Genomic DNA, 25,444 nt, shown 5'->3' on the forward strand with positions numbered 1-25,444 from the left:
CCCTAAAGGTGTTTGTAATATAGCTACATTTGGATAACTCTATAAATTTCACTTCAGAACCGCCTCTATTTTTTAAGGTTGAGGGAGAGACGGCTTACTCTTCTGTATAATTGTGTGAATGTGGAAGATGTGCTGACATACTGGCAAAAACAAACAGAGGCCGAGTCCTAAATAAAAGTTCATGAGCGATAGGAACAGAATTAGGCCATTCGGCCCATCGTCGACTCCGCCATTCAATCATGGCTGATCTATCTTGCCCTCTCAGCCCCAATTCACCTGCCTTCTCCCCATAACCCCTGACACCCGTACTAATCAAAGTACGAATAAAAGTGGGGAAAAGCTTGGATGAATGAACGCAGGAAAACTGACCGGATTTCTGATCTCTTAAATTCCACCACTTGGGGCCAATCGAAACAAAATCTGCAGGGAACACTTTAATTGACAATGAACCGTTCAATGCCACACAACCAGACAAGACTTGAGAGCGGAGGGTCGGATGCTGTCTTGTTTCCTGAGAACACACCAAAGTTGACGTGCAAGTTACAAGCAGTAGCTCTTCGAATGCACACGACTCTGGCTGGGACTGGCCAAGGGTGTGGTGGAATCTTCCACATCTATGCATAAAGGTATCACTCATTAATCAAAGCGATCGAAAGAAGAAGTTGGCCATTATCTCAACACCTTCTGCTGCTGACGGTCGTTGAGTGAAGGTCTATGGTATTGTTGTGGGTCCAAGGAGGAAGGTAGAGAGAAGTCCGCTGAGGTCTGTGTTAGGCTGGAGCTGACAGAGGCTGGAGGAGTAAGGGAGAATTAGCAAGCTTGGGTAAAGTTTCTTCTCAAGGCTGCTGAAGTGCATGAGGAGGAGAGGAAGGACTGTCCATTATACGTCCATCTTAAGATGCTGGGCCTTATGCACGTTTCTTAACCTTGCATGTACCGAACGCATTTCTTTTTCTTCCTGTGAACAACGAGAAAGAGTCAAGTGTAAGAGACAGTGCGGATTCACATCGAGGATATCTCGAAACGTAAATGCCACGACCCAGCGCGCACACACAGGGCATCAATAAGGGGCACGAAACAAGTTCTTCCTTAGTTTTCCCAGCAGTTGCACTCCTAACATCAGCCGGGCGGGACTTTTGTTAGTCAGTTTCATTTCCATGACCTTCCTGTTCACACAGACTAAACGGACGGGAATTTGGGGAGGGGCTGTTTCCTTCCTTGAGCCCCAGTCAAGGGGGAAGGAACGGGGTACAATAATAATAACAACAGTGGACTTCTGAGAAGTGTGGCTGAGAACTTAAAATAATGACAAAATGAGTAAGGAAACTGGAACATTTAAAAATGAAGCTTTGAAAACACCATGGGGTGGCAATACAATGGTAGAATGGTCAACTTGATTTTGCCTCCTTGTCTCCTCTTGTTTGTTTCCTTCCAGAGATAGGGGTTTCTTTGCACAGCATACAGGCAGGAAATCTGATTACAGGCTTTCAGTCATGTTGAGGGAATCAAAGGTTACAGGGAGAAGGCAAGAGAATGGGGATGAGAGGTAAAAATAGATCAGCCATGATCGAATGGGCAAGCAGACTCTATGGGCCGAATGGCCTAATTCTGATCCCATGTCTCACATTAGATTTGGATTTAGACGTAGGGATATAGGGCTGAAACAAGTCCCTGCGGCCCACCTAGTCTGCGCCGACCAGCGATCACCCCGTACATGAGCACTATCCAACACACATGAGGAGGGACATAGAAACATAGAAAATAGGTGCGGGAGGAGGCCATTCTCGGCCCTTCGAGCCTGCACCGCCATTCATTGTGATCATGGCTGATTTTTGCTGGCAATTTACTATTTTTACCGAAGCCGAATAGCCTACAAACCTGCATGTCTTTGGAGTGTGGGAGGAAACCAGGGCACCTGGAGAAAACCCACGTGGTCACAGGGAGAATGGGCAAGCTCCCTACAGACAGCACCCGAGGCGAGGATTGAACCGGGGTCGCTGGTGTTGTAAGGCAGCAGCTCTCCTGCTGCGCCACCATGCCACCCCATGTCAGATGTAACTAAGGTTTTTGATGTTAAAAGCATAGGGAGGGATGGATGACTTACCATCCCGATTTTTCCCATTCAGATTTTCTTTGGCAGGGAATGAGCCTCTGGGATTAACGAGGCATTCCCATGCCTGGGAATCCGTGCGAGGAACAGGGAAAAATGTCTCTTCCCACCGTTCTCCTCTTACATGTTAGTGTTACAACTGTTAACACATTCGTGTGACTGCCAGGACTTGGTTTAATATTAGACCACTCACTCCTGGAGCAAACGCAGTTTAGAGCACCAGAGAGGCGCGATTTCTTTAAAAATTGGAGATACAGCGCGGAACCAGGCCTTTCGGCCCACCGAGTCCGCGCCGACCAGCGCTCCCCGCACACTAACACTATCCTACACACACAACTGGGGACAATCTACAATTTTACAGAAATCAATTAACCTACAGACCTATACGTCTTCGGAGTGTGGGAGGAAACCGGAGATCCCGGAGAAAACCCACGCACGTCACGGGGAGAACGTACAAACTCCGTCCAGACAGCACCCGTGGTCAGGATCGAACCTGGGACTCTGGCGCTGTGAGGCAGCAGCTCTACTGCTGCGCCACCGTGCCGCCCTCATGAAACACTGTTGGATTCGGAACCATTTTAAATGAGTAATTCATAAGGGAGTAGAAGGGAGATTTAAAACTGGAGAGCATTTGGTGACTGTTACAAAATAAACATTTATAGTTTTGATTTCCTTTTTCTTGCATTCCACAAAACGAGCAAATCCTTTGCTGGACTGGATGTGGACTAGTGCACAGTTTTTGCCATTCACTAATGCTCCCGGCTATAACTCCTGATTTAGTTTCAAGGTCAATAATAGTCCCTTTATTCAAGTCTTAACTCACTGCTTACTTTCCTCTTAATCTCAAGAATCTCACTCAAGCCATTCAGTAGTGTGTTCGATTTTAGCGTATTTTAGTTTAGAGATACAGCGTGGAAACAGGCCCTTCGGCCCACTGTCCATGCTGACCATTCATCACATGTTCACTACTTCCATGTTATCCTGTCATATGGTGAAAGAATGGGTCGACTGGGCTTGTATTCACGGGAATTTAGAAGGATGAGAGGGGATCTTATAGAAACATATAAAATTATTCAGGGATTGGACACGCTAGAGGCAGGAAACATATTCCCGATGTTGGGGGAGTCCAGAACCAGGGGCCACAGTTTAAGAATAAGGGGCAGGCCTTTTAGAATGGAGATGAGGAAAAATCTTTTCATCCAGAGAGTTGTGAATTTGTGGAATTCTCTGCCTCAGTGGAGGCCGATTCACTGGATGCATTCAAAAGAGAGTTGGATAGCGCTCGTAGGGCTAGCGGAATCAAGGGATACGGGGAGAAGGCAGGAACGGGGTATTGATTGTGGATGATTACCCATGATCACATTGAATGGCAGTGCTGGCTCCAAATCTGAGGAAGGACATTATTGCCATAGAGGGAGTGCAGAGACGGTTCACCAGACTGATTCCTGGGATGTCAGGACTGTCTTATGAAGAAAGACTGGATAGACTTGGTTTATACTCTCTAGAATTTAGGAGATTGAGAGGGGATCTTATAGAAACTTACAAAATTCCTAAGGGGTTGGACAGGCTAGATGCAGGAAGATTGTTCCCGATGTTAGGGAAGTCCAGGACAAGGTGTCACAGCTTTAGGATAAGGGGAAAATCCTTTAAAACCGAGATGAGAAGAACTTTTTTCACACAGAGAGTGGTGAATCTCTGGAACTCTCTGCCACAGAGGGTAGTTGAGGCCAGTTCATTGGCTATATTTAAGAGGGAGTTAGATGTGGCCCTTGTGGCTAAGGGGATCAGGGGGTATGGAGAGAAGGCAGGTACGGGATAGTGAGTTGGATGATCAGCCATGATCATATTGAATGGCGGTGCAGGCTCGAAGGGCCGAATGGCCTACTCCTGCACCTAATTTCTATGTTTCTATGTTTCTATGAAGGGCCGAATGGCCTACTCCTGCACCCATTGTCTATGTTTCTATGTATCAATGTTTCCTATTTTTGCATCCTCTAAACTAGGCGCAATTTATAGAAGCCAATCAGCCTACAAACCTGAAAGGCCACAAAGTGCTGGAGTATCTCAGCAGGTCAGGCAGCATCGCTGGAGAACATTTAGAACATTCCAGATTGAAGAAGAATCTTGACCAGAAACATAATCTATCGATGTTCTCCAGAGATGCTGCCTGACCTGCTGAGTTAATCCAGCACTTTGTGTGTATTAACCAATATCTACAGTTCTTTGTTTCTCCAATCCACAAACCTGCACGTCTTCGGATGGTGGGAAGAAACCGAAGCACCTGGAGAAAACCCACGCGGTCACGGGGAGAAGGTGCAAACTCCACACAGACAGACAGCACCAGAGGTCAGGATCGAACCTGGTTCTCCGATGCTGTGAGGCAACAGTTTTACTGCCGCCGCACCACTATCCCACCTGTCTCTGATTTGTAGTCACCAGTGAAAGAAAACATTCATCCTTCTACGTCGGGAATTAATTTGATTTGAGCTCTGATCCCAGTGGTGAAGTAAAACGCTATCTGTCAGTCTGCACAACCCTAATTGTACCTCAGCAATGGAACACCATGGACCACCTCATGCACTACCATGGCCTTGTTCTCCAAATGTAGACACGAGGAACTGCAGATGCTGGAGTCTGAAGAAAAGTGCTGACTCGAAATATGACCTATCCATTTCCTCCAGAGATTTTCTACTAGTGATGCATGAATTGTCTTTCTGCCGACTGGATACCTCAGTACACGTGACAAATAATGAAACTGAACTGAACCTGACCCACTGAGTTACTCCAGCACTTTGTGCTTTGCACTGATATCATGATTGTTCTGCAGTCTTTTTTCTTTTCCCTGTCTTGTATGATTACAGAGATTACAGAGATAGGTTGAATAAGTTAGGTTTTTATTCTCTGGAGCGCAGAAGGTTAAGGGGGGACTTGATAGAGGTCTTTAAAATGATGAGAGGGATAGACAGAGTAGATGTGGACAAGCTTTTCCCTTTGAGAATAGGGAAGATTCAAACAAGAGGACATGACTTCAGAATTAAGGGACAGAAGTTTAGGGGTAACATGAGGGGGAACTTTTTTACTCAGAGAGTGGTAGCGGTGTGGAATGAGCTTCCAGTGGAAGTGGTGGCGGCAGGTTCATTGGTATCATTTAAAAATAAATTGGATAGGCATATGGATGAGAAGAGAATGGAGGGTTATGGTATGAGTGCAGGCAGGTGGGACTAAGGGAAAAAAGTTGTTCGGCACGGACTTGTAGGGCCGAGATGGCCTGTTTCCGTGCTGTAATTGTTATATGGTTATATGGTTATTTATGAATACCCTATGTGTTGTGTGCTTGTCTGAGTCGACGTGAGTGTGGTGCTGCTGAACGCATGATGTTTCCTTGTACCTGTATTTCACCCTACTGCATATGACAGTGAAGTTTCACTACACTAGTTCAACATTCGCATGTAGATTTGAAATGAACAGTGAAATTTGAGAGGGTACTTAACGTCACACTTGACTGGAATGATTTTCTAAGATAGAGAACTTCCCCAATCAACAAATCCAGGAGAAATGACAGCACAATAAACTACCAACATTGTCACTACCAGTGGTTGCAAAACATTAAAAATTGAGTCATAATTTACACATAAAATGGACAATCCAGTATATCTAGTCACCATCATGTCTAATCATCTTAGGCAACATTATTTTGGCACTCAAAAATGATTATGACTGTTATAAGTAGTGCAATAGAACGTCAACAATGCTTGACATTTTGAAAGAACACGCTAAAGGTGGAATGAGAATAATAGACCACGGGTGTGTGTGTGTGTGTGTGTATGTATGTATATATATATATATATATATATATATATAATATATAGAGCGGAGTCAAGGGATTTGGGGAGAAGGCAGGAACGGGGTACTGATTGTGGATGATCAGCCATGATCACATTGTATGGCGGTGCTGCCTCGAAGGGACAAAAAGCCTACTCCTGCACCTATTGTCTATTGTCTATTATTTATTGTCTATACATACAAATATATATATATATATTTGCTTTAGGTTAGAGATGCAGCATGGAAACAGCCCCCCCCCCCCCGGCCCACCAGGTCCGCACCTAACAATGATTACTAGTTTAGTCTGAAGAAGGGTCTCGACCCGAAACATCGGCCAGAGATGCTGCCTCACCCGCTGAGTTACTCCAGCATTTTGTGTCTACTGGTTTATTTTAGTTTTGTCTAGAGATACAGTGTGGAAACAGTTCCTTCGGGCAACCGAGTCCGCGCCGACCAGCGATCCCCGCACACAAATACTATTCTACACACACTAGGGACAATTTACAATGGAATCACGGCCAATTAACCGACAAACCTGTACGTCTTTGGAGTGGGAGGAAACCGGAGAAATTTCAAACACAGGCCACGGGGAGAACGTACAAACTCCGTACAGATAGTTAGCTAAATTGTTCCCAAATATTTAATAAAAATATGGGTTAAATGAATGACACTGTGTATCTGCATCATTCCACTAAAAATATTCACCTCCCAAATGTTTTATTTCCCTGTTTCAATTTCCTTTAATTTTCTTTGCGGCTACACAACATCCTGGCTAAAGTCATATCCTAACATTATCCTGCTTTGTTGCTTTACCTGTGGTCTTTCTAGTTTAGTCTAGGTCAGAGATACCATTTGGAAACTGAGTCCACGCTGAACAGCGATCCCCGCACACTACCACTGTCCTACACACACCGGGGACAATTTATAAAGCCTAGCCAATTAACCTACAAACCTGTACGTCTTTGGAGTGTGAGAGGAAACCGAAGATCGTGGAGAAAACCCACGCAGGTCACGGGGAGAACGTGCAAACTCCGCACAGACAGCACCCGTAGTCAGGATTGAGCTGGGTTCTCTGGTGCTGTAAGGCCACAGTTCTACTGCTGCGCCACCGTGCCGCACAATTTCTTAGTACATGTTAAATGCAACTTTCATAGTTGTACATTAAATGGGATTGGCATTGTATCAGTTTGTAAAGTGTTGATGGGTTGGTTTAGCACTGCAATGACAATCTCTTTAACTTTGTCTTGAAAATAAAAAGATTCTTTCAGTTCTGACAAGGATGATCCTTGTACAGTATCGCCATCATTGACTTAGGTGATAAGGATAATTGATATAATTAATCGGGGACGTCTGTCAAAGCAGCAGTTTGTACCATTTCAAGCAGTTGAGAAACATGCCTATATTATCCTGGAGCATAGAAACATAGAAAATAGGTGCAGTAGTAGGCCATTCGGCCCTTCGAGCCTGCACCGCCATTCAATATGATCATGGCTGATCATCCAACTCAGTATCCTGTACCTGCCTTCCCTCCATACCCCCTGATCCCTTTAGTCACAAGGGCCACATCTAACTCCCTCTTAAATATAGCCAATGAACTGGCCTCAACTACCTTCTGTGGCAGAGAATTCCACAGATTCACCACTCTCTGCGTGAAAAATGTTTTTCTCATCTCGGTCCTAAAAGACTTCCCTCTTATCCTTAAACTGTGACCCCTAGTTCTGGACTTCCCCAACATCGGGAATAATCTTTCTGCATCTAGCCTGTCCAACCCCTTAAGAATTTTGTAAGTTTCTATAAGATCCCCCCTCAATCTTCTAAATCTTCTAAATTCTAGCGTGCACAAGCCGAGTCTATCCAGTCTTTCTTCATATGAAAGTCCTGCCATCCCAGGAACCAGTCTGGTGAACCTTCTCTGTATATGGCAAGAATGTCTTTCCTCAGATTTGGAGACCAAAACTGTACGCAATACTCCAGGTGAAGTCTCACCAAGACCCTGTACAACTGCAGTAGAACCTCCCTGCTCCTATACTCAAATCCTTTTGCTATGAATGCTAAGCATTCAGTTCTATCCTTCACCCTGTCAGAGCAGAGAATAAGCATGTTCCATTGTGTCCATGAAATTCATCGCTAAAGTGGCGGCACGGTGGCGCAGCGGTATAATTGCTGCCTTATAGAGCCAGGGACCCGGGTTCGATCCTGACCACGGGGTGCTGTCTGTAAGGAGTTTGTACGTTCGCCCCGTGAACGTCATATGCTGATAGAATGGAGCGGCTGGGCTTGTACGCTCTGGAGTTTAGAAGAATGAGAGGGTATCTTATTGAAACATATAAGATTGTTAAGGGTTTTGACACGCTAGAGGCAGGAAACATGTTCCCGATGTTGGGGGAGTCCTGAACCAGGGGCCACAGTTTAAGAATAAGGTGTAAGCCATTTAGAACGGAGATGAGGAAACACTTTTTCTCACAGAGAGTTGTGAGTCTGGAATTCTCTACCTCAGAGGGCGGTGGAGGCAGGTTCTCTGGATACTTTCAAGAGAGAGCTAGATAGGGCTCTTAAAGATAGCGGAGTCAGGGGATATGGGGAGAAGGCAGGAACGGGGTACTGATTGTGGATGATCAGCCATGATCACCAGTGGCGGACTGGGTCTAAAAATATTGGTTGCCAGGAGACAAAGGGGGCCCACTTCATCAGGGGCCCACGATATAGGGGGCTCACTTTATCAGCGGTTCACTTGCCATTGGGCAGGCTGACACCCTGGCCAGTCCGCCACTGATGATCACATTGAATGGCGGTGCTGGCTCGAAGGGCCGAATGGCCTACTCCTGCACCTATTGTCTATTGTCTATTATCTATTGTGACCCGCATGGGTTTTCTCCGAGTTCTTCGGTTTCCTCCCACACTCCAAAGACGTACAGGTTTGTAGGTTAATTGGCTTTGGTAGATGGTCCCCAGTGTGTGTAGGATAGTGTCCATGTACCAGGATCGCTGGTCAGTGCGGACTTGATGGGCTAAAGGTCCTGTTTTTCTGTGCTGTAACTCTAAATTAAACTAAACTAAACTAAAAGAGAAATAAACTGTATAAAAGATCACATAGATTATTGTTCAGTGAACAGTCTAGTTTGACTGTTCCCAAAGGCCGTTGCATTTGGCACTCTTAAATAAAGTATAGCCATGGTTACCTCATCTGATCCTCATGGTGCGGTTTAATGTCTTCATAAACAAGGCAGAGTGAAGAAGAGAAAGTGCAGCTTAAAAAAAAGTGTAGGGGCTGCAACAAGGTAGATTGGAAGATTGGAAAGATAGACGCAAAATGCCGGAGTAATCAGCGGGCCAGTCAGCATCTCTGGGGAGAAGGAGTGGCGTTAAGCTCCGAAAAGAAGGAATGGGTGACGTTTCGGGTCGAGACCCTTCTTCAGACAACTGAAAGTCAGAGAAGAGAGAAACCAGAGGTATGAAAAGGTACAAAGAACGAAAGGTATGAAAAAGAACCAATCAGGGCCAGCAAGGCTGGGCAAGGGAAAGTGGAGCCCACAATGGTCCATTGTTTGGAGATTGGGAATACATCCTTCGCATATTGGGAGGAGGTCCTTTCAAACGTCCGCAGTGGGAAAGAAGCTTGAATCTGGCGGTACGCGCCTTCAAGCTTTGGTATCTTCTGGCCATCGGTAGAGCAGACAAGAGGACATGACCGGGGTGTAAGTGGTTGCATTACAAAATACTATACAGTATGACAGCACAGAATGAAAGCATCAGCCCAACAGTAGTCTCATTGCACTGTTTCTGCCTCCTCTAATCCATCTTTACTTCAGTCATCAACATTCTCTCCTCACTAGCTGTCCTGGTCACTGCAACTAGTCCACATTCAAGTCACTCTGGGGGAAGAAGTTTGGCCTGAAACCTCACTTGCAATTATTATCAACTCTTGTGAGAGAAGGAATTGCAGATGCTGGTTAATACCAAAGATGGACACAAAAATGCTGGAGTAACTCAGCGGGTCAGGCAGCATCTCTGGAGAGAAGGGATGGGTGACGTTTTGGGTCCAGACCCTTCTTCAGACTCAACCAGAGGTGGGGCATCCTTATCTCCACCAGCACAGTGGCGCAGTGGTAGAGTTGCTGCCTTACAGCGCCAGAGACCCGGGTTCGATTCTGACTATGGGTGCAGTCTGTACGTGTTCTCCCCGTGACCTGCGTGGATTTTCTCCGAGATCTTCCGTTTCCTCCCACACTCCAAAGCCGTACAGGTTTGTAGGTTAATTGGCTTGGTGAATGTAAAAATTATACCCAGTGTGTGTAGGATAGTGTTAATGTGCGGGGATCGATGGTCGGCGCGGACCCGGTGGGCCGAAGGGCCTGTTTCTGCGTTGTATCTCTAAACTAAACTAAGATGCTGCCTGGCCCACTAAATTCCTACAGCAATTTGTGTCTATCTTATAGTTGTGGCACTTAATTCCGATCTTGCGCTCTTGAGAAAATATCTTCTGTTCTACCCTTTCAAGCTTGTAATGGTGAGCGTCATTACATTTGCCATCAGGTATCCTTGTACACCTTCCTAAAGTGTTGTCTGTAATATTGCATCTGTTGTTCCACATCAAATTTCGAGTCCTAGAGTCGTACAGTGTGGAAACAGGCCCTTCGGCCCAACTTGCCCACACCGACCAACATGTCCCATGTCTGTCTTCTCTATTTGAACAAGGAAAGTCCTCAACCATCTGAGGAGGGAAATGGACACACGGTGTTTGGCTGAGCACCCCCTACTGAAGAAGGATTATGACCCGAAATAATGTCTGTCCATTCGCTCCACAGGCGTTCCTGACCCACTGAGTTCCTCCAGCACTTTGTGTTTTGCTCGAGATTCCAGCATCTGCAGTTCCTTGCGTTTATAGCCAGATTGAACTTTTAACCTTTTGCTTCTTGGGCCATTGTCTTGAATGAGGCCTCATCTCGAATATACCACGACAAAAGCCGCAAAAGGAGATATACACTATATAAGTGAAAGGTTAAATTGTGAAAGATAGAATCCACCAGGGAAAGTGTGAGGTTACCACACTTAGAGCTAAGAAAGGCAAACTGGAATGTTTCTTTAACACTAGAAACTATGGAGGAATTGAGAGACTTTGGTGTCCCTTGCTTCACAAACCATTAAAAGTTAGTGCCCAGGCATTAAAACCATTCACAAAGCTTAATATCACACCGTGCATAAGATTGAGAGGGAAATGAGCCAAAAGTAAGAAGAAGGAAGGGTCTTGACCCGAAACGTCGCCTATTTCTTCTCTCCATGGATGCTGCCTCACCTGCTGAGTCTCTCCAGCATTTTTGTCTACCTTTGAGCCAAAGGTAAGGTTTAAGGTCAACGTTTAAGGAGCATTTGGACAGGCAGACAAGAATGGGATAGGTCTAGAGGGATATGAGTCAAATGTAAGCAGGTGGGACGAGTGCAGATGGGGCATGTTGGTTGGTGTGTGCAAGTTGGGCCGAAGGTCTTGTTTCCACGTTGTGTGACTATGACTCCAGGACTTTAAATTTTCCAATTTTTGGAAAATAACCTCCTCCCCCCTTTTTTCCCCTTCTCTTCTCTGTGCCTCACCTGGATTTGCACTCGTTTCTCCCTTTCCCCATCCCTCATCTTCTTCCACCTGTATCCTTTCCTCTGGCTTCACATTTCATGCCTCTCCTAACTTTACCTCCTGATGTCACACTTTTTTTGCCAGTTCATCTCATCCCTTTATCTAACCATCTGCCATCTTTATCCAGAAGTCCCGTCACCCTGCATCCATCCACCAGTCTGAAGAAGGGTCTCGAGCTGGAACGTCACCTACTCTTTTTCTCCAGACTCTTTTTCTCCTGTTTGTAAGCCTCAAGGTCACCTTCCCCTCAGCCAACAATGAACATTTCCTTGATCACAGTCTGCTTTGATCTGTCCTTTTCACACCTTACATGCTCTTTGTTCCCTTCCATATCTCTAGTCTCCCTCGAGCTGAAACACCACCCATTCCTTCTCTCCAGAGATGCCGCCTGTCCCAAAGAGTTACTCCAGCATTTTGTGTCAAATCTTGGGTGTAAACCAGCATCTGCAGTTCCTTCCTACATATATTGTATATATATGCTGCCTGACCCATTGAATGACTCCAGCATTTTGTGTCTATCCACCCATGACCTGCCAGGCCTTGTCCCCCTCTCCCCCGTTACAATCAATCCGATGAAGGGTCCCGACCCAAAACATAGTCTATTCCAGGTTCTCCAGAGATGCTGCGTGAACCGCTGAGTCACTCCAGTACTTTGTGTGGACTTTCTCCGTAAAGTTGACCTCCTCCAGCTTGAACAGGTAAGAAAAGTTTGGACGAAAATGTTGGTCATTAAGGAGAAAGAAAAACACAAGCAGGTTAAAGGTAGCGTAATTGTGGGTACCTGCAGCTGAGGCACCGCATCTATTGAAGATCAAGCTCGAACAATGGACGGCACATCATTGTGGTGTTTGTATCTGTTAGTGTGAAGTAAACAAAAACAACAATGGAGGAACATGGTTGGTTATATAAAAGAATGGAGTTAGTATGCAATTCTGCTGAGCCGCAAAAAAAAAAACGACACCAGGCTCCACACAGAATATTCGACCAGAAGAGGAAATGTGGGTTTAGAGAGACCGCCTTTTTGTCTTTCACTTGTCAGCGGCTTATTATTCCGATTGCACACACAAACAAGAACGATCACAATTCTTACTGCCTGGCCTTCGAACAAGAGACTCTGTTCCCTACAGAACTTTCCAATCACTGTGACAAATCCCGCTCAGTCGCCTGTGTGACACTGTGGTTTGCAGCTCTATTGAGGTGGCGTGACTGTGCTTGTAGGTGTGCGAGCTCAGCGTCATTCATGCCCCTCAAGATGGGACACCAAAATGCTGGAGTAACGCAGCGGGGGCAGGCAGCATCTCCGGAGAGAAGGAATGGGTGGCGTTTGGGGTCAAAGAAGAAGGGTCTCGGACCCGAAACTCTCCAGAGATGCTGCCTGTCCCGCTGAGAGTCACTCCAGAATTTAGAGTTTCCTGTCTTCGGAGTAAACCAGCATCTGCAGTTCCTTCCTGCGACGTTCCCAGAACCCCAGGCCAACTCTGGCCAGTGCGGAAGGAGAGAGGGGGGGAGGGAAGAGGGTTAGTTGCTCGCTGTTTGCACATCTTGACAGCTGTAAGTCCGACCATCAAGGCCACCTGGTGCAGAGGGGGTTAGGCTACAGATACACACCTGCAGGGGTCACACCAGTCTGTCCGTTGGTCAAGGCCATAGCGTGCCCGGCATTTCTTAGGTGAGCTTGGATCTGAACAAACAACAAAACAAAAAGGAGCAAAAAAAAAAAAAATGCAAAATATGTGGCAAGGATTGGCAAGGGAAGGCATGAAAAAGGAAAGCAAAGAAAAGCAATAGATGTTACAGCAACTGTTACAATCCATCCCACAGGCAAAGTTATTTGACGCTACGAGGAGACAATCTGAAGGCTGTTTTAGTAAGCGACGCACTTCACTGAGGAGCAGAGCCAGGTGTACATTTCAATGCAGGAAGAGGTGGTGCTGCATTCAACAAAAAGTATAGACGCTTTACAGAATGAGAACTTCATTTTAAAAAAGAGGGCAGAAGCAAAATAAAAATGTCGGCATGTTTGCGAAAACAAGAAGTGGCAGGAAGCAAAGCTACGGTTAGAAGCTGACGCAGACCACGAGAAAAGTGGAATTAAATCCGCAAGTTTTCAATCCTTCCGACCCGACCTCATTGACGGGCCCTCGGACTATCCTTGGTTGGACTTTGCTGGCTTTACCTTGCACTAAACGTTATTTCCTTATCATATCTCTATACATTGTAAATGGCTCGATTGTAATCGTGTATTGTCAGGTTTGTAGATTAATTGGCTTGGTATATTTGTAAATCGTCCCTCTTGTGTGTAGGGTAGTGTTAGTGTGCGGGGATCGCTGGTCAGCACGGACTCAGTGGGCCGAAGGGCCTGTTTCCACACTGTATCTCTAAACTAAAACCCCGATTACCTGCAATGACCAGAGGCGAAGTCCAACTCTATGTTGCGTGCTAAAAACACACTTACTTGCTAACATGCTAATAACATATTAACCTGCTAAAAACATATTTCAAGCCATGCTAACACTTACCAGGAGATTCAAGACCATAAGCAAGACCTATCACTCACCAACTAGACCGCAGTTGATACCTGCCATCTACCTCATTGGAGACGCTTGCACTAAATCAAACTTTACTAGACTCTATCTTGCACTAAAAGTTAGTGCCGTTATCCTGTATCTGTACACTGCGGACTGACTTACTGTAGCCCACTGTGTCTACGCTGACCAGCGATCACCCCGTACACTTATGCCCCTGTCCCACTTAGGAAACCTGAACGGAAACCTCTGGAGACTTTGCGCCCCACCCAAGGTTTCCGTGCGGTTCCCGGAGGTTGCAGGTAGTGGAAGCAGGTAGGGAGACTGACTAAAACCTCCGGGAACCGCATGGAAACCTTGGGTGGGGCGCAAAGTCTCCAGAGGTTTCCGTTCAGGTTTCCTAAGTGGGACAGGGGCATAACACTATCATACATACACTAGGGACAATTTACAATTTTCCCGAAGCCAATTAACCTACAAACCTGTACATCTTTGAAGTGTGGGAGGAAACCGGAGCACCCGGGGAAAACCCATGCGGTCACGGGGAGAACGTGCAAACTCCGTACAGACAGCACCCGTAGTCAGGATTGAACTTGGGTCTCTGGAGCTGTAAGACATCAACTCTACTGTGTCGCCTTTGATTGTAATCATGAATAGTCTTTCCGTTGACTGGATAGCGCATGCAACCAAAAAGCTTTTCACTGTACTTTGGTACTAAACTAAATTAAACTAAACTAAGTTATAGGAGCAGAATTAGGCCATTCGGCCCATCAAGTCTACTCCGCCATTCAATCATGGCTGATCTATCTTTCCCTTGCAACCCCATGCTCCTGTCTTCTCCCCGTGATCTTTGACAGCCTTGCTATTCAACACGGTGGAATGAAAGGGAAGTGTGCACATGCACTTCATCCTGAGTGGACATTCTTCACATGCAGCCCAGTCATGTAAATGGAAATGCCTGTGAGCCTAAAAATAAAACACCAATAGGAGCCAAACCACAAATACCAAAGAGGCTAAGCCCCACTCCTTCACTTGTTTTGAAGTGCCATTTGCAGCATTCATCAATTCCTGGCCATCTAGATGATTTATTGGAGAGTTATGTAATATTAGATTGAAAGGTAGATTGAAATGTGTGAATGATATTTACTTTAAAAAAAACCTTCCATGACTGCATTTTCTTTATTCAAACCAGAGCTTCTTGGAAGTAGAATTTAAATCAGGACTGACTTTGCTCATCCGCCTCTTGTTAAGTGCACAGACATTTCTGATGAAAGACCATCCAACTCTCTCTCCCTCTCTCTCACTCTACAAATTCTGCCTGACCTATCGAGTAATACCAGCAGTTTCTGTTTTTATGTCCTTCTGGTTTGAATATTAATATGTTTTCCTGTTCAGGGATGTGAACATCTGTTTCTATGAGTCTATGCATGTCTCTTTATTGTCAACTAGCTTTGTGCTTGTGCCCATCTTGGAGTGTTGGCTGCCTGTTGTAATGTGCAACTGAATACCCTGAAATTGTGTGTGTGTGTGTGTGTGTGTGTGTGTGTGTGTGTGTGTGTGTGTGTGTGTGTGTGTGTGTGTGTGTGTGTGTGTGTGTGTGTGTGTGTGTGTGTGTGTGTGTGTGTGTGTGTGTGTGTGTGTGTGTGTGTGTGTGTATATGTCTGTGTATGCCTGTACGTGTGTGTGTGTGTGTGTACTGTATGTCTGTGTGTGTGTGTACTGTATGTCTGTGTGTGTGTGTACTGTATGTCTGTGCATGAGTGTGTGTGTACTGAATGTCTGTGTGTGTGTGTGTACTGTATGTCTGTGTGTGTGTGTGTACTGTATGGCTGTGTGTACTGCATGTCTGTGTGTGACTGTGCATGTCTGTGTGTGACTGTATGTCTGTGTATGTCTGTACATTGTGTGTGTGTGTGACTGTGTACTGTATGTCTGTACATGTGTGTGTGTGTGTGTACTGTATGTCTGTGTGCAGTGGCGGACTGGCCAGGGTGTCAGCTTGCCCGATGGCAAGTGGGCCCCTGATGAAGTGATAGCAAGTGGGCCCGTTAAATGATAGCATTGTAGTTGTGGGTGGGCCCCCTTTGTCTCCTGGCTACCAATATTTTTAGACCCAGTCCGCCACTGTCTGTGTGTGTGTGTGTGTGTCCCATGTGTTCAGTTTCTTTCAGTTTAGTCTACGGATACAGTGTGGAAACAGGCCCTTCGGCCCACTGAGTCCGTGCCGACCAGCGATCACTCCTACACACACACAGAGGACAATTTACAATTTATACCGAAGCCAATTAACCTACAAACCAGCCCGTCTTTGGAGAGTGGGAGGAAACCGGAGCTACTGGAGAAAACCCACGCAGGTCACGGGGAGAAGGTACATACTCTGTACAGACAGCACCCGTGGTCAGGATCGAACTCGGGTCTCTGTCGCTGTAAGGCTGCAAACCTATAGCTACACCATTGTGCCATTTCTAAACGTGTGTGTGTATCTTTCTGTGTACATGACTGTAACTGGGCTAACACTACGCAAAATGGACGAGCACTGCCCAGGACATCGGTGATTTTAATTTTATTCTAGCGCCAGAGTCTCTTCTTCAAATTAGCATTTTGATCTGAAAATTTTGTTTCAAAAGACATTATAACACATTTATTGTACTGGAAATAATTATATTTCAGAAGAAGCTCTCATATGAAGTTCCCCTAACATCACCACTCACGTCTGGATCCACTATCGAACAAAACTGCTTTTAACGGTGCATCTGAACTCATCTAAAGCTACATTATACACTATAGTATACAATACCTTCCCCTGCAAATGCAGAAGATGCAACGCCTGTCGCTTTACCTCCTCCCTCAACTCTATCCAGGGACCCCCCCCCCCGGCAGTCCTTTCAGGTCAGGCAGAGGTTCACTTGCACCTCCTCCAACCTCATCTACTGTATCCACTGTTCAAGATGTGGACTCTTGTACATCGGCGAGACCAAACGCAGACTGGGCGATGGTTTTGCGGAACACCTTCGCTCAGTCCGCCTTGAACCAACCTGATCTCCCGGTTGCCGAACACTTTAATTCTCCTTCCCGTTCCTACACAGACCTCTCTGTCCTCGGTCTCCCCCATTGCCAGAGTGAGGCTAAACGCAAATTGGAGGAACAGCATCTCATATTTTGCTTGGCCAGCTTACAGCCCAGTGGTATGAATATTGATTTCTCTCACTTCAGGTAGCCCCGGCATTCCGTCCCTCTCTCTATCCCTTCCCCACCCAAGTCACACTAGTTTCTAGCCCCACTACAAACAGCTAACAATGGCCTGTTTCCTTTATCGTTGTTACTTTTTTACAAATCTTTCATTCATTTGTTCTTGATGTTCTCTCCACATCACCGGCTATGTCTCTCGTTTCCCTTATCCCTAACCAGACTGAAAAAGGGTCTCGCCCCGAAACGTCACCCATTCCTTCTCTCCAGAGATGCTGCCTGTCCCGTTGAGTTACCCCACCATGTTGTGTTTATCTTCAGTGTACAATACATACAAGGTACCTGTACTGCATCGGACAGTGCCAGGAAAACACGATAGATAAGCACTATCCACAGAAAGCATTTGTCAGGCATTAGTACCATTTGTTCTGAGATTTCCTGTCCTTTTGTACAAATCTCGATGCAATATATAATTGTGGTGAGAAACAGCACACACAGTCAAAGGCTTTTCTGCCTCTTCAGATAACAAGGAAGGTTCGCTAGTTGGTAGTTTTGTGAAGACTATAGCGGTCGATGGTTTATCTTGATGCCTGGGTGGAGCATACTGAGGAAGATCGGCACAAATTGCTGGAGTAACTCAGCGGGTCGGACAGCCTCACCGGAGAGAAGGAATGGGTGAAGTTTCAGGTCGAGACTCTTCTTCAGACTGCTTCGGGTTGAGATGCTTCTTCCAGTCCGAAAGTCTCGACCCCAAACGCCACCTAATTCCTTCTCTCCAGAGACGCTGCCTGTCCCGCTGGGTTACTCCAGCTTTCTGTGTCTTATGTCCATTTCAAACCAGCATCTGCAGTTCCGTCCTTCACATACTGAGGAACGTAAGCCCAGAGAGAATCAGGTGGCTGCCAGTGGAACAACCTGATTCTCTTTCCATAGCTTCGGGGTTGGCTGAGTTTGGTGGAAGATAAGCGACCCCTCTCCAACCTTAACCCCCTGTGCTCTGCTATGCACACATTTTACAAGCAGGCTCAACGACGCAAGGCTAACTTAAAATGCCTGGTGTATGGATTTTATGTCAGCATTTCAGTTAACATTACAGATTAATTACAGGTATAACCAAATTTCCACTCGCTATCAAAACCCAGGCACCAACCATGTGTTATTCAGCATCCGCTTCTCGTTCCAGTCTCACTGCACTAAACCACAATGACATTTTAAAGGAACTGCTTGCAGTGTGAAACCAATCATCGGAACACCTTGGACGTAAGGTGCTTACGGAACACCTTGGACGTAAGGAGTAACTCAGCGGGTAAGGAGCGTTTCTGGAGAACATGGATTGGTGACGTCTCAAGTCGGGACCTTTCTTCTGTCTGAAGTCGGATCCCGACCCGAATTGCTACCCCCATCCATGTTCTGTAGAGAAGCTGCCTGACCCACTCAGCTACTCCAGCACTTTGTGGGGTTTTTTTTTGGAAACCAGCATCTGCAGTTCCTTGTGTATCCTAAATGCCTTGGAGTTTGTTTCAAGCTTCATGTTTAAAACATTAGAGCGGAAATTCTCTTTTTTGTTGTGACGTAACCCTGCACCACACTATACTACTTGTTGCTGTCTGGGTTTGAGTGAGTTCATTTTACGTCAACAATTCTATGCGCTGATTTAGAAACATAGAATATAGCTACAGGAGAGAGCCCGCCATTCAATATGACCATGGCTGATCATCCTAAATCAGTACCCCCGGTCCTGCTTTCTCCCCACATCCCTTGATTCTGTTAGCCCTATGAGCTAAATCTAACTCTCTCTTGAAAACATCCTGTGAATTGGCCTCCACTGCCTTCTGTGGCAGAGAAATCCACAAATTCACAACTCTCTGGGTGAAAACGTTTTTCGTCATCTCAGTCCTAAATGGCTGCCCCTTATTCTTAAACTGTGACCCCAGGTTCTGGACTCCCCCAATATTGGGAACATTTTTCCTGCATCTAGCCTGTCCAATCCCTTAAGAATTTGACATGTTTCTATAAGATGCCCTCTCATCCTTCTAAATTCCATTGAATATAAGCCCAGATGTCCCATTCTTTCATCATACCTATGTCAGTCCCACCATCCCGGGAATTAACCTGATTTAGAATTCTGAATTTAGAATTCTGTTGCCTGCAATTTTAACAAAGCTGAAGCCCGTTTGTAAAATGGGTAACTTGTTGAATAAAACAAAACTTTAAAAATGTCATCAGTACTTAGCTTTGCTAATACTACATCACGCTTGTTTCAAATCATTGATGCACTTGGTTTCACATTGTAACTGAATAAGATAAAAAATTAAATGCAGATATTATGCATTAGGTATGAGGTGAAAATATTCTGTACCTTGATCAGAATCTTGCTGCTTATCTCTTTTCCTCCTTTTCTTTTTCCCCTGCAATATATAATTGAAATGCATTCAAGTCTAACTGCATTCTCAATCAAAGCTGTCTCAAATAATGTGTAGATAGACACACAAAGGTGGAGTAATGCCCCTGTCCCACTTAGGAAACCTGAACGGAAACCTCTGGAGACTTTGCGCCCCGCCCAATGTTTCCGTGAGGTTTCCCGGAGGTTGCAGGTGGTTGCCGGAGGTTGCAGGTAGTGGAAGCAGGTAGGGAGACTGACAAAAACCTCCGGGGACCTCTGGGAACCACACGGAAACCTTGGGTGGGGCGCAAAGTCTCCAGAGGTTTCCGTTCAGGTTTCCTAAGTGGGACAGGGGCATAACTCAGCGGGTCGGGCAGCATCTCTGGAGAAAAGGAATATAGTATAGAAGTTGGGAGGTCATGTTGCAGTTGTGTAAGATGTTGGTGAGACCGCATTTAGAGTATTGTGTTCAGTTCTGGGCACCATGCTACAGGAAAGATATTGTCAGCTTGAAAGGGTTACGAGGATGTTGCTGGGACTATAGGGTGTGAGCTATAGGGAGAGGTTGAGTAGGCTGGTTCTCTATTTCTTGGAGCGCAGGAGGATGAGGGGTGATCTTATAAAGGTGTATAAATTCATGAGAGGAATAGATCGGGTAGATGCACAGAGTTTCTTGCCCAGAGTAGGGGAATCGAGGACCAGAGGACATAGGTTCAGGTGAAGGGGAAAGGATTTAATAGGAATCTGAGGGGTATCTTTTTCACACAAAGGGTGGTGGGTGTATGGAACAAGCTGCCAGAGGAGGTAGTTGAGGGTAGGACTCTCCCAACATTTAAGAAACAGTTAGACAGGTACATGGATAGGACAAGTTTGGAGGGATATGGACCAAGCACAGGCAGGTGGGACTAGTGTAACTGAGACATGTTGGCCGGTGTGGGCAAGTTGGGCCGAAGGGCCAGATTCCACACTGTATCACTCTATGACTGTGAATAGGTGACATTTCGGGTCGGAACATCACTTCTTCATTCTGGATGATAGAGAAGGCCGGAACGAAACAGGGCCGGCAACAGATGACCCCAGGAAAGGTGGAGTCCACAATGGCCCATTGTTGGCTGGGGAAGATGTGTTAACGAGAGGGACACAAGGATGCGAAGAGTGGAACTAGCAGAGCAACTAGTGGGAGGATTAATGATGTGTATTTTGACATCCTTGACCATCCTTAGAAATTACTTTATTGCGGCAAGATTCTTTCTTTGGACTAATGTTCCCCAAAGGCTGAAAGAATTTCTAAGATGCCCTGATCTATACCTCACAGGTTCTCTGCTCTGTATCTAAGGCTCTGCTGAGACTCGAATATAGAGGACTCTGTGTCTCAGCTGTATCAGAATAATGATACAAGATATTCAAGATATTATGCTCACGACAATGGCTTTTTATAAAAAATATGCAAAAGAAGCAGAGTAAGCTTGATTGAAAGAGTCGGCGTGGAAACATCGGTCCCAATGAGTTCATCGATCACCCGTTAACTCAAGTTCTATGTTATCCCGCTTGTGCGTTGACTTCTTGCACGCTCGGGGAGATTTACAGTGGCCGCTTAACCTACAATCCCCCACGTCTTTGGGATGTGAGGGGAAACTGGAGTGCCCGGACGAAACCTACGCAATCACAAGGAGAACATGTAAACTCCACACTGATAACGCCCGACGTCAGGATCGAACCCCGGGCCCCAGCTTTCAGAAGGCAGGGCAGCATATAGGTAGAGCTGCTACCTCACAGCAATAGACACCCAGGTTCGATCCTGATCTTGGATGCTGTCCGTGTGGAGTTTGCACGTACTCCCTGTGGCCACGTGGGTTTCCTCCCGCATCCGATGATGTGTGGGCTTGTATGTGAATTGGCTTCTATTAAATTGCCCCTGGTGTGTAGGGAGTGGATATGAAAGCAGGGTAACAGAGAACTAGTGTGAATGTGGAGGGCGTGGACTCGGTGTGCCGTGGAGCCCGTTTCCATGGTGTATCTTTGGCCCACTGAGTCCAGGCCGCCAGCGATCACCCTGTACACTCGTTCTACCTGCCACACTAGGGACAATTTACAATTTACAGAAGCCAATTAATCTACAAACCTGTACGTCTTTGGAGTGCGGGAAGAAACCGGAGCACCCGGAGCAAACACACGTGGTTACAGGGGAGAAGGTACAAACTCCTTACAGACAGCACTCGTAGTCAGGATGGAGCCTGGGTCTCTGGAGATGTGAGGCAGCAATTCTACCGCTGTGCTGCCGTGCTTGTCTCTTGCGCCACTGTGTCTTAACTAAAACTAAAAGTCCCGTTCATCACTGCACTGGCCTGTTGGAGAAGGAACCACTAAACCTATCGTTGCCAACGTTCTCACTCTCAAATAGGGGGCAAAAGGTAAAAATACGGGACAAATTCCCGACGGCAATTCGTTGACCGACTCAGCCGTGTCTGGGTGAATGATAAGTTGGCCCCGGGTGCTGGACTGCACACAAAGCCCAGCCGCGCGGGGCCAGCTGAGTAGTTTTGGCCCGGGCCGCGCAATGTCGTGCGCAAAGTCCGGCGCCCCATCCAACTCATGAACCGATGATCGGCCATGAGAAGGAGGGGGGTTTGGTGGTGTCGGCGGTAAGCGAAGGTCCGAAGGTCGGACCGCTGGCCAGGCTGCCGACCGACGGGGCCACGGGCGAGGCGCTGCTGCTGCTGCACTCCATGGGCTGCACTACGTCGGGACGGGTGAGGTGGGGCCGGACTCGACGCTCCGACCCGACAGTCCCCTCGTGGTAGCTGTCAAATACGGGACAAGCCAATTTAGCCCAATATACGGGATGTCCCGGCTAATACGGGATGGTTGGCAACCCTAAGGAAACCTGACTGGGAACTTTTCTTCCATTTGCGCCTCACGGGATATGCCAGGGGTTTCTGTACAACTTAAACACTGGGAACAAAATATCAGAAGCCTGAAAATATTTACAAGGAGGATGAAATTTCCCACAGAGTGAGGGGTATAAAGAGGAAGGGAGCTGGTTGGTTGCCAGATTTGTACTCAACCAAAACAAACACAGTAAAGTCTTTGATCTCAGTGCTGCCAAACCATCTGATATAAAACAAACATGAATAAGATTGCCAGTGAATTCAAACTGAATGCACATCGTACAATTCCATTATTTCCTTAGAGACAAAATCACACATTGAGTGAAAATGCCTTTACTGTAGAGATACAACGTGGAAACAGGCCCTTCGGCCCACCGCGTCCACGGCAACCAGCGATCACCCCGTACACTAGCACTATCCTATACGCGCCTGGGACAATTTACCGTGGAGTTTGTACATTCTCCCTGTGACCGCGTGGGTTTTGTCAGGATGCTCCAGTTTCCTCCCACACTCCAAAGACGTACAGGTTTGTAGGTCGATAGACACAAAGCAGTGGGTCAGGAGGGAAAAGATGGGTGACGTTTCGGGTCGGAACCCTTCTTCAGGCTGGTTGCCTTAAACTAGTATCTGACACCTAGTATTTGACATTTCCACGTGCCATTAAATTTACTGACACATGTCTGAAATAGTCCCAGCCACCAAATATCAATAGTCAATAACCTACTAAAAGATTCTTCTCTGCGTTAGAACTGCAGGACACCTCCTATAATAACAGAGACTCCATAGACTGAAGGAGGCTCCCAACCTGAAACATCGCCTGTCCATTCCATCTCCGGTTGCTGCCTGATCTGCCCAGTTGCTCCAGCACTTTGTATTTTACTGCAATAACATTGTGAATCTTTGGAGTTTTTTTCCCACTGGCATGCCCCAGATTTTTATAGTGCTTTCCTACATTCAGGCTATTTTCTAATCACAAGTTCTAGGAGTAGAATTAGGCCATTCGGCCCATCGATTCTACTCTGCCAATGCTGATCGATCATAGAAACATAGAAACATAGAAACTAGGTGCAGGAGTAGGCCATTCGGCCCTTCAAGCCTGCACCGCCATTCAATATGATCATGGCTGATCATCCAACTCAGTATCCTGTACCTGCCTTCTCTCCATACCCCGATCCCCTTAGCCACAAGGGCCACATCTAACTCCCTCTTAAATATAGCCAATGAACTGGCCTCAACTACCTTCTGTGGCAGAGAGTTCCAGAGATTCACCACTCTCTGTGTGAAAAATGTTTTTCTCATCTCGGTCCTAAAGGATTCCCCCTTTATCCTTAAACTGTCACCGCTTGTCCTGGACTTCCCCAACATCGGGAACAATCGTCCTGTATCTAACCTGTCCAACCCCTTAAGAATTTTGTAAGTTTCTATAAGATCCCCTCTCAATCTCCTAAATTCTAGAGAGTATAAACCAAGTCTATCCAGTCTTTCTTCATAAGACAGTCCTGACATCCCAGGAATCAGTCTGGTGAACCTTCTCTGCACTCCCTCTATGGCAAGAATGTCTTTCCTCAGATTTGGAGACCAAAACTGCACGCAATACTCCAGGTGTGGTCTCACCAAGACCCTGTACAACTGCAGTAGAACCTCCCTGCTCCTCATGGCTGATCTCTGCCCTCTAATACCATTTTCCTGCCTTCTCCCCACAACCCTTGGCAACTGTTCTAATCAAGAATTTGCCCTAAAAATATCCACTGACTTGGCCTCCTGTAGCGATGAGATTAACTACCCTCTGCCTAAAGAAGTTCCTCCTCACCTCCTTTCTAAAAGAGCGCTCTTTATTTCTGAGGCTAGGACCTCTGGTCCTAGACTTCCCACCAGTGGAAACATCCTTTCCACATCCACTCTATCTTTGCCTTTCATTATTCTGTAAGTTTCAATGAGGTCCCCCTCTCAACCTTCTAAACTCCAGCGAGTAGAAGCCTAGTGCTGTCAAACGCTCATCATATGCCCCCCCTCATTCCTGGAATCATTCATGTAAACCTCCTCTGGACCCTCTCCAGAGCCAGCACATCCTTCCTCAGATATGGGACCTATTTTGCTCACAGTCTTCCAAAGACCAGCACCTTATAGAGCCTCAGCATGACATCTCAGTTTTTGTATTCCAGTCCTCATGATATAAATATTAGCATTGAATGATGCCGTATTCTATACAATATGCTCCATATTACATAAAATAAATAATGCTTACTTGAACCTATGAACCATGCGTGCTCCTCTAATCCTTATCATGTTTTATAAAGGTTCATAGACTTAGCAGAATGTCATGAACAGTTTCTAATAATTGGGCATACGGATTGCACTGCCATCTCTAAACAGTACAATGTGTTGGAAGGAACTGCAGATGCTGGTTTATACTGAAGATAGACACAAAGGGCTGCAGTAACTCAGTGGGTCAAGCAGCATTTGTGGAGAAAAAGGATGGGTGATGTTTTGGGTGGGAAACATCACAGTTCTTCAGGGTTCTGACCCGAAACGTCACCCATCCCTTTCTCTCCATAGATGCTGCCTGACCCGCTGACTTACTCCAGCAGTTTGTGTCTATCTAACAGCAAAATGTTCTTTTGATTATTTTAGTTTGGTTTATAGATGAAACAGGGTCTTTGAAAAGCAACTAGACAAACAACTACATAAAAGTTAACATAAACATCCACCACAGTGGATTCCCCACGTTCCTCACTGTGATGGAAGGCAATAAAGTCCAATCTACTTCCTCTTGATTCTCCCGCGGTCGGGGCAGTCGAAGCATCCATCAGAGCGATCAAAGCTCCCGCAGCCGACAGTCGAAGCTGTCACGTCGGGGCGGGCGAAATTCCCAGGTCGCAGGAGTTCCCAGGTTGCGGGAAG

At 46.2% G+C, this 25,444-nt stretch overlaps 1 protein-coding gene across 11 annotated transcripts in view; it reads right to left on the reverse strand.

The window, feature by feature from the left end:
• Positions 1–423: 423 nt before the first annotated feature.
• tcf7 (transcription factor 7) overlaps positions 424–25,444 on the reverse strand; it is a 202,824-nt gene continuing 177,803 nt past the window's right edge. For 4 of the 11 annotated variants that reach the window (XM_055643245.1, XM_055643251.1, XM_055643253.1 and 1 more), the window contains 4 exons: positions 19,632–19,680; positions 13,170–13,242; positions 12,343–12,415; positions 424–958 (listed from right to left, as the gene is read on the reverse strand). In XM_055643245.1, the coding sequence (XP_055499220.1) occupies positions 12,373–12,415; positions 13,170–13,242; positions 19,632–19,680 (165 nt within the window). In that variant the 3' untranslated portion in view covers positions 424–958; positions 12,343–12,372. The remainder of the gene's footprint in view (positions 959–12,342; positions 12,416–13,169; positions 13,243–19,631; positions 19,681–25,444) is intronic. The other 7 variants (XM_055643247.1, XM_055643246.1, XM_055643249.1 and 4 more) reach the window with 7 other exon arrangements.

Source organism: Leucoraja erinacea, chromosome 11, assembly GCF_028641065.1.
Source record: "Leucoraja erinacea ecotype New England chromosome 11, Leri_hhj_1, whole genome shotgun sequence".
Taxonomy (NCBI): Eukaryota; Metazoa; Chordata; class Chondrichthyes; order Rajiformes; family Rajidae; genus Leucoraja; species Leucoraja erinaceus.